The 13,049-nt window shown below is 33.2% G+C and overlaps 2 protein-coding genes across 3 annotated transcripts in view; one reads left to right on the top strand and one right to left on the bottom strand.

Moving 5' to 3' along the window:
* Positions 1-463: 463 nt before the first annotated feature.
* On the bottom strand, positions 464-7,342 carry LOC138181742 (sialin). Of its 2 annotated transcripts, none has more exons than XM_069116865.1 (9): positions 7,017-7,342; positions 4,963-5,168; positions 4,647-4,868; positions 4,055-4,139; positions 3,748-3,914; positions 2,577-2,726; positions 1,945-2,077; positions 1,567-1,820; positions 464-1,008 (listed from the first exon to the last, which is right to left on the bottom strand). In XM_069116865.1, exons 1-9 carry the CDS (start codon positions 7,081-7,083, stop codon positions 715-717), a joined length of 1,578 nt encoding a protein of 525 aa, XP_068972966.1. In that variant the 5' UTR covers positions 7,084-7,342; the 3' UTR covers positions 464-714. The 2 variants fall into 2 exon arrangements, with proteins under 2 accessions (XP_068972966.1, XP_068972965.1); XM_069116864.1 differs by lacking the exon at positions 7,017-7,342 and adding an exon at positions 6,192-6,937.
* Positions 7,343-9,093: 1,751 nt separating this feature from the next.
* LOC138181414 (tyrosine-protein phosphatase non-receptor type 13) overlaps positions 9,094-13,049 on the top strand; it is a 149,921-nt gene continuing 145,965 nt past the window's right edge. The window contains exon 1 of the mRNA XM_069116171.1: positions 9,094-9,459. The gene's annotated coding sequence lies outside the window, so the exon portion shown is untranslated. The remainder of the gene's footprint in view (positions 9,460-13,049) is intronic.

Raw genomic sequence — 13,049 nt, forward strand, 5'->3', positions numbered from 1 at the left:
TTCTGTACAAGTTTACAAGCTTTAATCGAGAAAGGTCCTTAGGTACGGACGTAAAACACTTAAAAATACTAAATAAATATCAAATTCTCCATACATGACCGTGAACATAGCATGCCAACCGGCATAATTTCTTAATTATAATTTTCCTAATTAATTATAAATTCAAATTGTAGAACATCATTGTAATCGGCATAACTTTTCTACTTATAGGTCTCCTAATCCACTGTATCATTTCTCTTAAGAATCAGTTAAACCATGCTCACACTTGCAAGGACTGAAACTGTCCAAACTGAAATTGCAATTTATCTTTGTTATCTCTTGGTTCTATAATTATAGAGGTTAATTTTCGCCTGGCAAATACTGGGTCATTTTTAGCCGCTGTACGTATCAATCTAGCAACGATACAAAATACAGTATAAAATATACAAAATGTCGCAAATACATTTGTAAAAATCGTACTATAAATACTGTTTTATGTATCCGTTGTAACGAGTTATAATAAAAAATACCATATACTTTCAGACGAATAAATTATGTCACAGACCTCGGTATCAATAAAAAAAAGTAGTTCGGAGAAATAATAACATCTAATCTCTATATAAAATGTTCTCTTCCATGGTGTTTACATCAGAGCTTTGATTCAAAACCCAAGAGACCAGCCGTACTCTTGAAACATTCGCTGTTCAAGGGTTAAGAAATGATCTGGTTAACAAATTAACTAGATGACAGGGAAACTTTCGAGTGGACAGAGGCAGAACGAGGCACGTTTTTCGCGCTTTCGGTGTCCTCCTCAAGTGGATAAGGACTGAAAGGCTCGGTCTGCACAGCAACATCCTCGTAATCAAGTTCCAAAGCGTCTTGCTCGTAAATTGCATCGTGACTTCGCGGCCGAGCTACAGAAGGAATCCACGGTTGTGGCACGCCTTTTCCAAGTGCTAAGAAAACCGCAGCAGTTGTTAACAGAACGACGGAAGCGACACCGAAGACCAGCCGCCACGAACCAGCGATCTGAAATAGAAATTTTGTTGTTCATTATAGGAGAACTGTAAAATATGCCAGTAAGTGGTCAACTATTACTGATTTATAGTTGAAAGAAAGTGAAATGTAACAGAATTTTAATCGTTGGGTATTTTCTAAGTGACAGTTAATAAGTCATAAAGAAGTATGAGGAAGTTAGAATTCGGAGATCGTTAAAATTATTAGTACGATTTCACGAACGAATGTGAAAGACTTAATGTTTCCTGTGATGTTCCTCTTATTGTTAGAGATATCGTTAAACGTTTATATTTATGACAAGACACTGACGTTAAAATAGAAATTAAAGTGTCTGCAGAGAAGTTACATTTAATTGAAATATCTACTTGGGTGTATTGTATTATGTTTATTCTAATTTCTAATAATTGTAAAAATGCCTTAAGACAAACGTATGCTATTTCATTGAAAGACACATGAAATTACTTTATTAAGACTCGATAGAAAAATTAAAATTTAGATGATCGATGCTTTTTTTAAATGGGATGATATATATCTTTTCTTGCAGGGATTAAAACAAAAAATTAAACTTGCAGAGCCATGAAGGGCCTGAGTGACAAAGTAATTGGCAGCCAACAGCCCTGCTGCGCCTAGAGTCGAGCACAATGCACACGCAGCCGCTGCGCAAGCTGGAGATTCTACAGGTGCAAGATCTGCTATAGCTGCTAAAGCACCTGCTGGTGCAGTTCCAGAGACAAGAAGAGCAGCTATGCCTAACCAAGCTGCCCCTAATGCTTGACAACCGGCATAACCAGCGACAAAAAGTAGGGCAGCGGGAATAAAATGAGCTGTAATCAAATTACAAATTAAGTTACTCCATTTAATAGATCTCCTTCATGATAGGATGAAGTACACAATTTGATAGAATTAAAAAATATCGCCATAAACTTTTCTTTTTAATGAGATACATACCAGTATATACGACCAACTTTCTAGCTGTGGTTGTCGAAACTATTTTTGATTCGCGAACGTGATCTACAAGAAGACCGCATGTTAACGCAGCCATGAAATGACCAATGTGTGGTAACGTTGTTAGAACAGAATCCTGGAACGATTGAAAGCTAATTAAAAGTTTCCAAAGATTAATCTTTAGTATTAATAATTTATCTGCACAAACTATACGAGTATTATTAGAATTTAATTTATATTTTCTTTATACGGTTTCTAACATGTACCTCAAATTTTAAAATGCTATTCAATCATAGTGTTACAATGTTATAATGTTATTCAACATATGTTATCAATTATACATTTATTGATTTATTACGGTTAATAGACGTTATGCATCTAAATAAATAAATAAATCAAAGTATTTATTGGAAATAAGACAATTTTTTGTTGTTCATAATCGTTTTAAAAAAATGTTATACTTCTTGATACAATAAAATAAAAGTCACAAAGAAGTATATCAGGATTGATGGAAAAAGCAATGAACTAAAATACAAAAATCAAAATATTTAACTCATTACCAAGTACAATTATATATAATAATAATAAGATAGATAATATGTATAAGATTAATAAATATAAGATAGAATACTTACATTAGCTGTTGAGAATCCATAAATAAGTTTTAGATACTTTGTCATACCAAGGGCAAGCGTTGCATCGCCCCATTGATTTCCCATTGTTGCTACAGCAGATGCCCAAACGGGAACTGATCGTAGTAATTTTCCCCATGGAATCACAGCAGCCTATTTTATTATTAATTTCATATTTTAGTCCATTATCATTTTTCATTTTCGTTACTACTTCGCCATTAAATGATTTAATTACAATTCAATAACATTCTATAATCTAGAACCAGTTTTTATATAAACAACTGATTGTATATAGAATCTATGTGTTTATATATGTAAAATCAATTTCTTATTATCCAAACTTTAAATATTTCTTGTTGGGAATTAAATTACAAAAGCAAAGAATATCTGTTCCTGTATAAATTTCTTATAAACAATTTGTTATAAATAGAAATGTGTCACACACACTTTTATCTCTTTAATAAAACAGGATAATCATGTTAATTATATTAATAAAACTGAAATCATTTGTACTTGCTGTTAAGCGAGTTTTAGCAGTAAAAAGACTCATAAAAATAACGATGCGGTATATTCAATATTTAGCACGGAAATAATTAACTTTATGTGACGCCTCATTAATCTTTTAAAACAATGGTATTGCGATTGCACCATTGTAATATCGCATAATTCATAGAACATTAGCCTTTCTCTGTATGGTTCATGTCGTAATAATGACCTGAATAAAGGATTGCCAAAACCAGTGGAAGAAATTTCATGTACATTAGGTTATACAATAACGATGATAAGAAAAAAAATGTGATATAGGAAGAAATCCCAAATGTCATTAATCAAACAAGAATTTTATCTCTTTGCGGTTGCATGTCAAGGGGGATTAAAAATTTACGCCATTTCATTTTTTCAATTTTAGCACACAACACAGTTCTATATTAAAATTTCATGTAATACTAATGTGTATTATGTTAAAAATACAGATATACTATTGGTTATAAAAGTATGAAACAATTTATTAAATATTACGAATTTTCAAATGAAGCTTGGTGAATATAAGATTAAATATCATTCCAAATGCAGATGATTATATATAGGAGGAGAAAATTGTGCAGCTTATATTATTAATCCAAAATAAATGAATTTTATACTTATTAAAATTTTTTAAAAGCGAGAATGATCTTACATTTGTATCGTGCTGATAAGATTTCGGCGAATCTTTGACAAATCGACCAAAAGCGAAGTACCAACACAGAGCAATGCAAACGAGACCATAACAAAGTGAATCTCGGCCAAGACATCGAACAACAGCTGTACCTAACCATCCTGTGAGACAGTATCCAACGCTGACCGCTGTTGAATAATTTTTTATTACATTTCTTAATCATTCTTTCTTCATTTTTCATTAATATCTTCAATCAAATTATATTCACATATTGGTAGTACAACATTAAAAATTCATTTTGTATTACGATTTGCAACTAAAAATTTACCAGCGTAGCAACTGAAGTACCAACTTCTGTGAGTGCTCTTAAACCAGGTCATAGCAAGCATGTGAGCAGCAGGCATAGTTGCCCCCTATAAATGAGGAATGATGTAATAATTTCTATGACGTATTGAATAATATCATTGTTCCATCAGTGATGCCTCTATTTTCCAGATATATAACTTAAAAATTATCGTATTAATGCTACGTAATTATTTAGAAAATACTAAAAACAATACAAGGAAGGAAAGTATTAAATGTTAATATTCCTTTCATAAAATATTTAACTATTTCCAAAATGATACAATATTGTTATCAATCTTTACGGAGATCTTTAGTTAGTTAATAAAGTTTATATATAGAAATAGAATAATTAACGTTATACAGATAATTTTAATATAAAGAATTTATAAATTGTAGTTTTTAATTCGTAATTACTGGAATTCAAAAATTCTACTTCTATCAATCATAAACGAATCGAATATATGGTAAAGTAACAAGCTTTTAATGAAATTTCAAAACATATTTTTCTAAAATTGACAATTCACAATTTTATCGTGCTCCTTAAAGTAATATGTACTATGGTATTTAATTCTTACTGTGCATAATCCCTGAAAGAGACGAAGCGCTACGTGAGACGGACCCCTCCATGCAGCTGGTACCAATAAAGACGCTAGACAAGCACTAAGAACTGCACGCGAAAACACCATAGATGGGCCTGATCTCCCCCATACTAAACACCCCCCTAAAATTGGACCAGCCACTTGACCCCATAGGAACGCTTCCCTCATTATGGATTCTGCACGTTCTTCCGGTGGTAACTAAAAATATAATTATAATTATAATTATAATTATAATGTCCTATGAATGCACAAACTTTCGTAATTTACATTTTTAATATCATGTCGTATTTACCTCCATGAGTATAACTTCAAAGTCTTCGGTACGATTACGACTACTGATGTTGACCAGCATCTCGCAATGCCACGATGTGTCGATGATGGCATGATTGTCTTTCTGATTGGCGAGCAATGCGACCGAAGAACTCACTTCCACTGAACCACAAAGTGCAAATCCTACTGCAACGAGCGCAGCAACGATGTGTCGCGCTCGTACAGCCGCTAATTATTAATATAATTATTAACATAAATATTAAACAATAATATTAATATTTCATCCATTCCATGTATAAAATTATCATTAGCAATTATCCAAAAGTATTACATCCGCAGATATTTATACAAGGTTCTGCACCATGGGTGTTATATACAAATTTGATTTGATCGAATAATTTTTGCTTTTAAATTAATTTTTGAACTTTTTGTTATCGTACTATCAGGCGACAATGGGCAAGCAATTCTTATGTGCATTGTATACATACATTATCGGCGACACTATACATCATCTTTAATAGAATATTGTTTGATTTTGATAAGATGATTAAACAGTAGATTTCGTAGTTTCTACCTTTAATTCAAAGTTAAGGAAATATCCCAATTGCTTATATTACGATATGTAGATATATATTTACCAATATTGGTCACAAATATCTTGAAGATTATGTTATAATAAATCCATACATACAGGATGTCCCGGTATTGGTGGTATAACTGGAGGGAGTGATTTTACATGAGAAAATAAATCGAGAATATGCAATAAATTTTTTTCATTGGAGGCTTTGTTTTTGAGAAAATCAACTTTGAATTTCCTCCGAGTACGCCTGCACTTGACTATGTCGTGGTTAAATGGATCTCCAGACACTTTGTATACGATGAACTTAATGAACGAAATAAAAAGGTATAATAAACATTTAATCTTTTTCTGTCCCAATGTGTTATGTTATTTACCGATCAAATTGGCTATCAAAACATTTATTTCTGTAGTAACAAATATTTTAAACTTATTGTGTTATGTTAAACAACGTTCATTAGTATTAAAGAAAGGTATCACGTGCGACGTAACTGCACAAGATAGTAATGCAACGTAATTGCACGAAATAATAATGCTACGTAACTGCACGAAATAGAAACACAATGTAACTGCACAAAATAATAACGCAAGGTACTCTCAATCGCTTGCTTATTTTATTATACTGCTTGGTTTACTAAAAATATGTTGCTTGTTTCATATTTAGTTGAACGAACCTCGAACTTCTTTTGCAGCTTGTTTTATTTGAACACTGCTTTGTTTCACCAGTTGCACGCTACCTCTTTTGACGAAGTCTGCCATTTCACAAAACTCGAAAGGAGCAAAATCAACGACTGCATATTACTTTTATCATTCCTTCTACTCCTATTATCTCTTTCCTATCCCCGCGCAGTATAAGAGACCTCGACTTTGGTTTCCTCTAAACGTAGCACAAATAATGATATTTAAAATAACTTGGCGATAAGAAAATTTTTATTCATTTCCCATCTTCATCTACTCTTTACACGATTTACTTTATGGCATATTTGCTTTCGCGTAATGGTAACGTTACAAAGTAGTTTTAAAGTAGAGTAGGAAATTCTGGGTATATACATTGAGCAAGGAAGGGGAATTAATTATATAATAACAATTGTGCTACGGTTGATAAGCTATCGTGTTATTCATCCTATCGTCTGTGATACATACTGATAAGTTTCTAAATCTCAATCAGACAGGTGATAAGTGGCAATTACCAAAATTTTACAAAACCAATCTATAGATTGTAGATTATACAATACAGTGTTTATATCGGTTTTACTACTTGTATGCAACTTGATTAAGTATATATCGATATCGTCTTTTAGTATCTTTATAAGGTAAACGCTTAATACATTCAAACGTAACGCCAGTTCTACCCCATAACAAATATATTTATCGTTTAGTTGGATAGTGATTTGTTACAGTAATTTGAAATTTATCGAAGCGTAGAATTACCGATCGAATCATTCAGGCGCGAAACGAATAATTAAAAATATCCACGTGGAAGAAGAATTTTCTCTCACCTTTCATTTCCAGCGCCGCATGTCTCAACTGAACGCTTCCACGTTTAAGACGAACGAGCGCTGCCATACTTATCACACGTATCGATGTACAGCTGGAGTTTTCATTACGCGACACAGACTTAAATGATACAGACTTAAACACATTTTATGGTGAAGCACGCCAATTTTTCACTGACACCTCTTTGCACGGTGATACGGGGTCAATCGGATAGTCGCGAGTTGCACGAACTATACTGGCCATCTGGGAGTACGAGTGAATGAACATCTCCGTTAACGAGACTTGATACAATAAGTACCTATGCCAGGACAGCCTTGAAACACCGTTTGAGGCCTGCCTCGTGATATTTTGCCGACCGTGCCACAAAACGATATCACACACGTATTTCATACATGATAACAGACTGATTCCAAACATCAGATTTCGTTCGCTTTATCAGGACTCTGCGAAATATTAAATAACGCTGGAATTCCTGATTGTTTTGTTTTCCATGATAATACATCCAAGCAATACCTTTTGTTGTTACGATCTTATTTTTGGATTCAACGATTTGCTTGTAAAATTAAGAAAAGTGTTGTAATTTCAATATCATCGTTGAAATATACTAGTGCTGATTCTCTTTTTTCTTATAAGTAGACTGCAGATTTCTATGCAATTTCGTAGTTTTATGAATACTACAATAATAAAAGAATGGGACCAAAAGGACAAATTTGCTTCATCCTTAGATATTATTATGAGTATTATCTTTTGTTTATTTCATATATTTTTGGATATTTTGGATAAAACAAACATTTCCTATAAATGTTACTATAAGTGACTTATTTATAAGTATACCGAGAGGAAATGAATCATTTAATGTACATACACGTGAAATAGACGGCATATATTATTGTTACTTTAATTGGTTATTTTAACCATTGATTTTTATAAATTCGAACTACGATATTTTATACTAATATATCTATTTATCTTATAGAAGATTTTATACTGAAAGTTTTTCAGTATAAAAAAAGATATAACTATTAGACTACGGATTTTTATGCATTTATTATTTATGATATTCAAAGCATAATGCTTTCTACAATATTTAGTACGTAAAACAATTCCCCACCTCGATTTCATTTTTAATTATGTTCATAAAAATATAAATGTGCATAAACATCCTCAGTCCTATAATCATTCTTACTTAAGTAAAGAAAACGTTTGTGATATAGATTGTTATTTGTTACTTGACCATAGAGAGTTAAACATGGAAAAAATTGCATGACTTTGCCCAAATGGCATCAACAAAAAACAAACATCTTTGATAAAAATTTATTTTGTATTTCTTTTTCTATTACTATATGTATTTATAAATAGTGTTGTACTAGAGTCGTTAAAAAAATAAGTCGAAGATACGAATATCTAAACCAACCTTTTTTACTATTTCTACGGTTTATTCTTATCCTCCTATTATAGTATTTACTGTTAGAAAAAATTACTCGGTCTATAAGCATAAAGAAGAATAAGTATTGTAGAAATTGACCACTGTTAGCGTTGCAATCTCATTCTAGACTGAGTCGATACTGTCGTATGTCACACCAAAATGACAAAAAAATCTCGTCTGTGCCCAGATGACGAACAAACTAGAATTTTTGATATATTTATTCTGTCATTTATTTATAATACAATACGCCACGCATGTACATATATACTTGATTAGCAAAGCTTTCATATTCTAAGCTTGCGATGTTTATTATTTCTAGTATGTTATTTCATTTCTAAAACATTATCACTATCAATATCTTTAAAAACACGTTTCCTTTTGCATTTTTTTCAGATACGAAGTAATTTTTTCAATGATCAAAAATAAAACGCATGTTACTTTACCGACTATTGGTTAAGAATACGTACGTCCCAAGTACCCAGCAAAGGACCCCCTCCGGTCCCCATTGGATCTTTTACCAGACCCCAAAAGGTTGCGCGTCAGGTGGTCTTTTTCCCTCTTGTTTTCTCCCCCACCATTCAGCGAGAAACATCGTATCGTACTACCTGCAAGACGATTGGTCAGTTCAGAGACAGGTCAAACGGCAACACATCGGTTAGTTAGTGTTTCTGTCACATTCATCTCTACGTTTGGAAGCGTAGTCGAAGTTGTCGTTGAGATCGCGTTTCGAATTTATCCGAGGTCTGTACCGAGCCACGTGAACGAAACAAGCGCGCGGTTTCGTGTCTTTGAAAGCGTGTGCGAGTGGCGAGGGACGACCGATCGAGGGAACGGTGAATTCCTGCGTGCTTTTAGCCGCGAGCTTTTCAAACAGTGGAAATTATGCGCCGCGGTGACGCGAGTGTACCGGAGTGTTTTGACACGAGCGTGGTGCGGTGATTTCTGTGAAACGTCGCGTTCGATGAATGAAGAAGACGCTGTTACGCACGGGAAATAACGCGGGAAGAACGAACGTCGAGGTGAGTGCCACTGTTTTTCTACAACGATCCCGCGAATTTGAGGTTAGGTTAGGGCTGTACCGTGACTGTCCCTCATAGATATTACCTTACGGTGGGCTGGAGTGTGCTGCGTATTCGCCCACGAACAATACGCTCCTTTGAAGGGTTCAGGCATCCGAATCCACTCGCGTCGGGGCCTCAAAAATGGTCCTTTTCACTTCTAAACGATGCGTGCCGGCGCATGTCTCTCTTCCTCCCTGGCCCCCCTTTCTAGAATGTGAACCTCTCCGGGATCCTGCTGTGTTTCTACTATAGTCCTCTGCAACAGGTAGTGATGGGCCAATATTTCCGCGCGCGTTCTCCCTCGCAGGTTTGCTTCGTTTCTGTTATCGCGAGACTTCGCGTCACGTTTCTTTCTCCTGATAAATATGTATGAAATTTTTCAAGTACTTCAATCGAATACTTTATCGATCTTTTCGTCGTGTCGATATTCTACGTCTGTAAGATGCTTTGGATCTTTGGACGTTCGATCATTCAAAATGTTCTGTGATACATATATATATATATATATATATATCATCTAATAGAAACTTCTTTTCTTGTTCGTTATTTTTCTTCTTATTTTTCTAGTTCATTTGTCTTTTTCGCATGTAGATCGAATAAAGTTTGTCGGTCTTTAAACTCAAATCAGATTCATATAGAACTATTCAGTCCATTATTTTGTCATGTAACTCTGCACGTAGGAGAAACTTTATGTTATTATTCGTTCATTTCTAACGTACATACATCAAACAAGTTTTCGTCTACATATACCAGATGTAGATTTATATCAGATTCACGTCAGAATCACATGGATCTATTTATTCAAATATTTCGTAATACATCTTTTCGTTTCATACAAATTTCATATCTGCATTCATTATTTCATATCTTCTATAAATCAAATGTCCCAGTTCGTATATCTTGTGACATATTTTTCTGCCCAGTGAGAATGTCATATTATACAGGAATATATACATGTGTAATATGTATATAATATTTCATATTTCATTTGGTCAGTAGTTTTAATATCCCTGTTCGTATAGTTGTATTAAAATCACGTTTACATCAAATTCATATAGCGCCATATTTAATTTTCCATCTAGGGAAGAAATATTTTTAGAAGTTTCGTAATAAGTTCGTTTCTCATGATTTGTATTTTTCTTTCGGAACAGTTCGGTTGGAACGTTTGTATCGCGTATCCCCAGCGTTTTAAATTATTTCGTGCCTGTCGTTGATGCATATTTGTGCTAGACTTTCGAATAATTTAGACTCGTAGGAAATGTCTAGTGACATCCGTCTGAAACGTGCTCCGTAAATATTAAAAGGGGTACCGTTGCATTCATACGTGCTCGATTTTCGGTGTGCAATTTGACCCGCATTACACGTTATGCGCTTTTACGTAACGTGGGTAGATTTTGTAATCGAATGCCTATCACGTCGATATTCCACACTTTGAAAAGAATCCGTTTGGGAATAACACGCGTACGTTCGGTCGTGAATAACACGTGTAAATTCGTTTACGTTCGAATTGATTTTACAACGATATTTCCACTGTATTTTATTGGTAGTTTACTATCATCTCTTAATGTAACGATATTGTAGTGAAAGTGTAGCGATTATTGCACTTATCATTTTTGGAGCATCCTGTACTTCCTTCTCCAAGCGATATCACGGAAATGTACATGAATGAAATAAGATAAGATACACTTTCATCTCTAAAAACCACAAATTAAAGTTGTAGAGTGAGAAGAATAAAAATTTCTTTTATGACGATATGAACCTATTATTACTCTGAAGAATTTGTTATAGAAAAATTTTAATTCAACTGTAACTTTTATTGTTGTATCTCTCGAAAGATTATCGTTAATTTTAAATTATTATTAAAATTTCTTCACGTTATTACACAATATGAAAATTTTCGTTACTTGTTGTACATACTTATTTGCTCTTCTTTATTGTAGAAATAAATTTTATTTTATTACATGTACAGCTCTAACTAGTAAAAATAAGCATTGGTAAATTTAGACATCGTATAAATCGCCTAAATATTCAATGCTAATTTTTCTCCCCTATTTGAAATGCAAGAAAATTCCATTCGGAGTTTTACAAGACCTAAATCTTAACGAAAGTGGGCAACTCACGTGCTCGAGCAAGAATATGATCTTTTATTGCGTGTTGCGCGCTTACACTGTGCTGCAGTTATGAATAATTTATAAAATCATTGCAAGTTTGTATTCGAGAATTTACATCCTTGAGTTATATGAAAAACAGAAGAAAGTTGTTGGCTCTGTATTTTCACTTTTACTCGCCCTTAAGTATTCTTCAAAGTTTCGTTTGCTACTTAATTTTCAGTCCATACGTCCCCTAAAGTTCTTGTTTTACATTTATGTCGGGAGAAAGGGTATTTATGCTGATTACATGGAAATACAGCTTGCACGTACTTTGGTTTTCGTTCGTCAGTAAAGAGTCGAGTATAAACTCGACAGGAGTTCGTATAGTTATGTGAAAATGTAATAAAATGCTGAGAACTATTTTTTTATTGTATAGAACGAGTCGCGTAGAGCCATTTGGTTATACAGTGGCGCGTATAAATTTCTGCTCAGTTAGACTTTCCATTATATATTTTAAAAACGATACATAACAGACTTTTATCAACGTGGTATAACTCATAAACACGCCTCACTTTACTTGCAAAATTGGAAAACCAGGATATTTAAAAGTTTCCTGTGTCATTTTATTTTATAGTAGATGTCTATACATTACTTACGTGATAATGTAACAGTTTTAGTATGGCTCGGATCGTAAATCATTATTAATATTTTGTAGTTATGCGTTTTGCAATGATAAAGTCAGAAAGCTTTTTATTTCATCCTTATTTATGATTTGAAAAATGCTATGACGCTTGAATGCTCCAGCTTATTTATGTAATGTTTCAACTTCATATATATTTAACTGAATTTAAATCCGGCGATTGTATTGACTAAATTGAAACCTTTATTCTGTTTGAAGATAATCATTGTCAAACTATGTACTTTAAAGTATGTTTCATCTGAAATGCGTAGTTTCTGGTTGTTTTTAAAGGTAGAGGAAGAAAATTATTTTTCATTTTTCACTTGTATGTAGTTAAAGGAGATAGACGATATAAGAGATAATATGATAGAGCAGTATTTTAGAATGTTTGTACAAAATCATGTATATGTTTATATTTATTATCTTAAATCTATTATTTCACTTGTATCGTATTAACTTATAATTTGTAAGGGATCGCAGCGACTCTTTATATTTATATCTGTCTCCATCGTGTCTCAATTAAACATAAGCTAAATTCTAGAAATTAATCACAAGCCTTTCAGATATCTTTTGGAATGCATAGCAAAAAATCTGTCTGGCTGGAAACTTCTGCACATCACTTACAAACAGTTGCACGCATTTGGGTCGCGTATAAATGATTAAAAAAAAAAAGAAACTATCCTAAATTTAGAAAAAAATAGATTGCAGTGGTATCATGGAATGTTTTTTTCGAAACGTGGTTGGTCAATGCATCGAACCATAAACACGTCCAATGATAT

The sequence above is a fragment of the Bombus flavifrons genome, chromosome 7 (assembly GCF_040668555.2).
Source record: "Bombus flavifrons isolate JBK064 chromosome 7, iyBomFlav1_principal, whole genome shotgun sequence".
In the NCBI taxonomy this organism is placed as follows: Eukaryota; Metazoa; Arthropoda; class Insecta; order Hymenoptera; family Apidae; genus Bombus; species Bombus flavifrons.

Bases quoted from the DNA above. Each gene is read 5' to 3' on its own strand.
- LOC138181742 (XM_069116864.1), bottom strand. From the start codon at position 6,276: ATGGCAGACTTCGTCAAAAGAGGTAGCGTGCAACTGGTGAAACAAAGC. The intron at 3,915-4,054 runs GTAAATTTTTAG...ATTATTCAACAG, and splicing joins GTACTTCAGTTGCTACGCTG to CGGTCAGCGTTGGATACTGT. The intron at 2,727-3,747 runs GTAAGATCATTC...ATAATAAAATAG, and splicing joins CTTATCAGCACGATACAAAT to GCTGCTGTGATTCCATGGGG.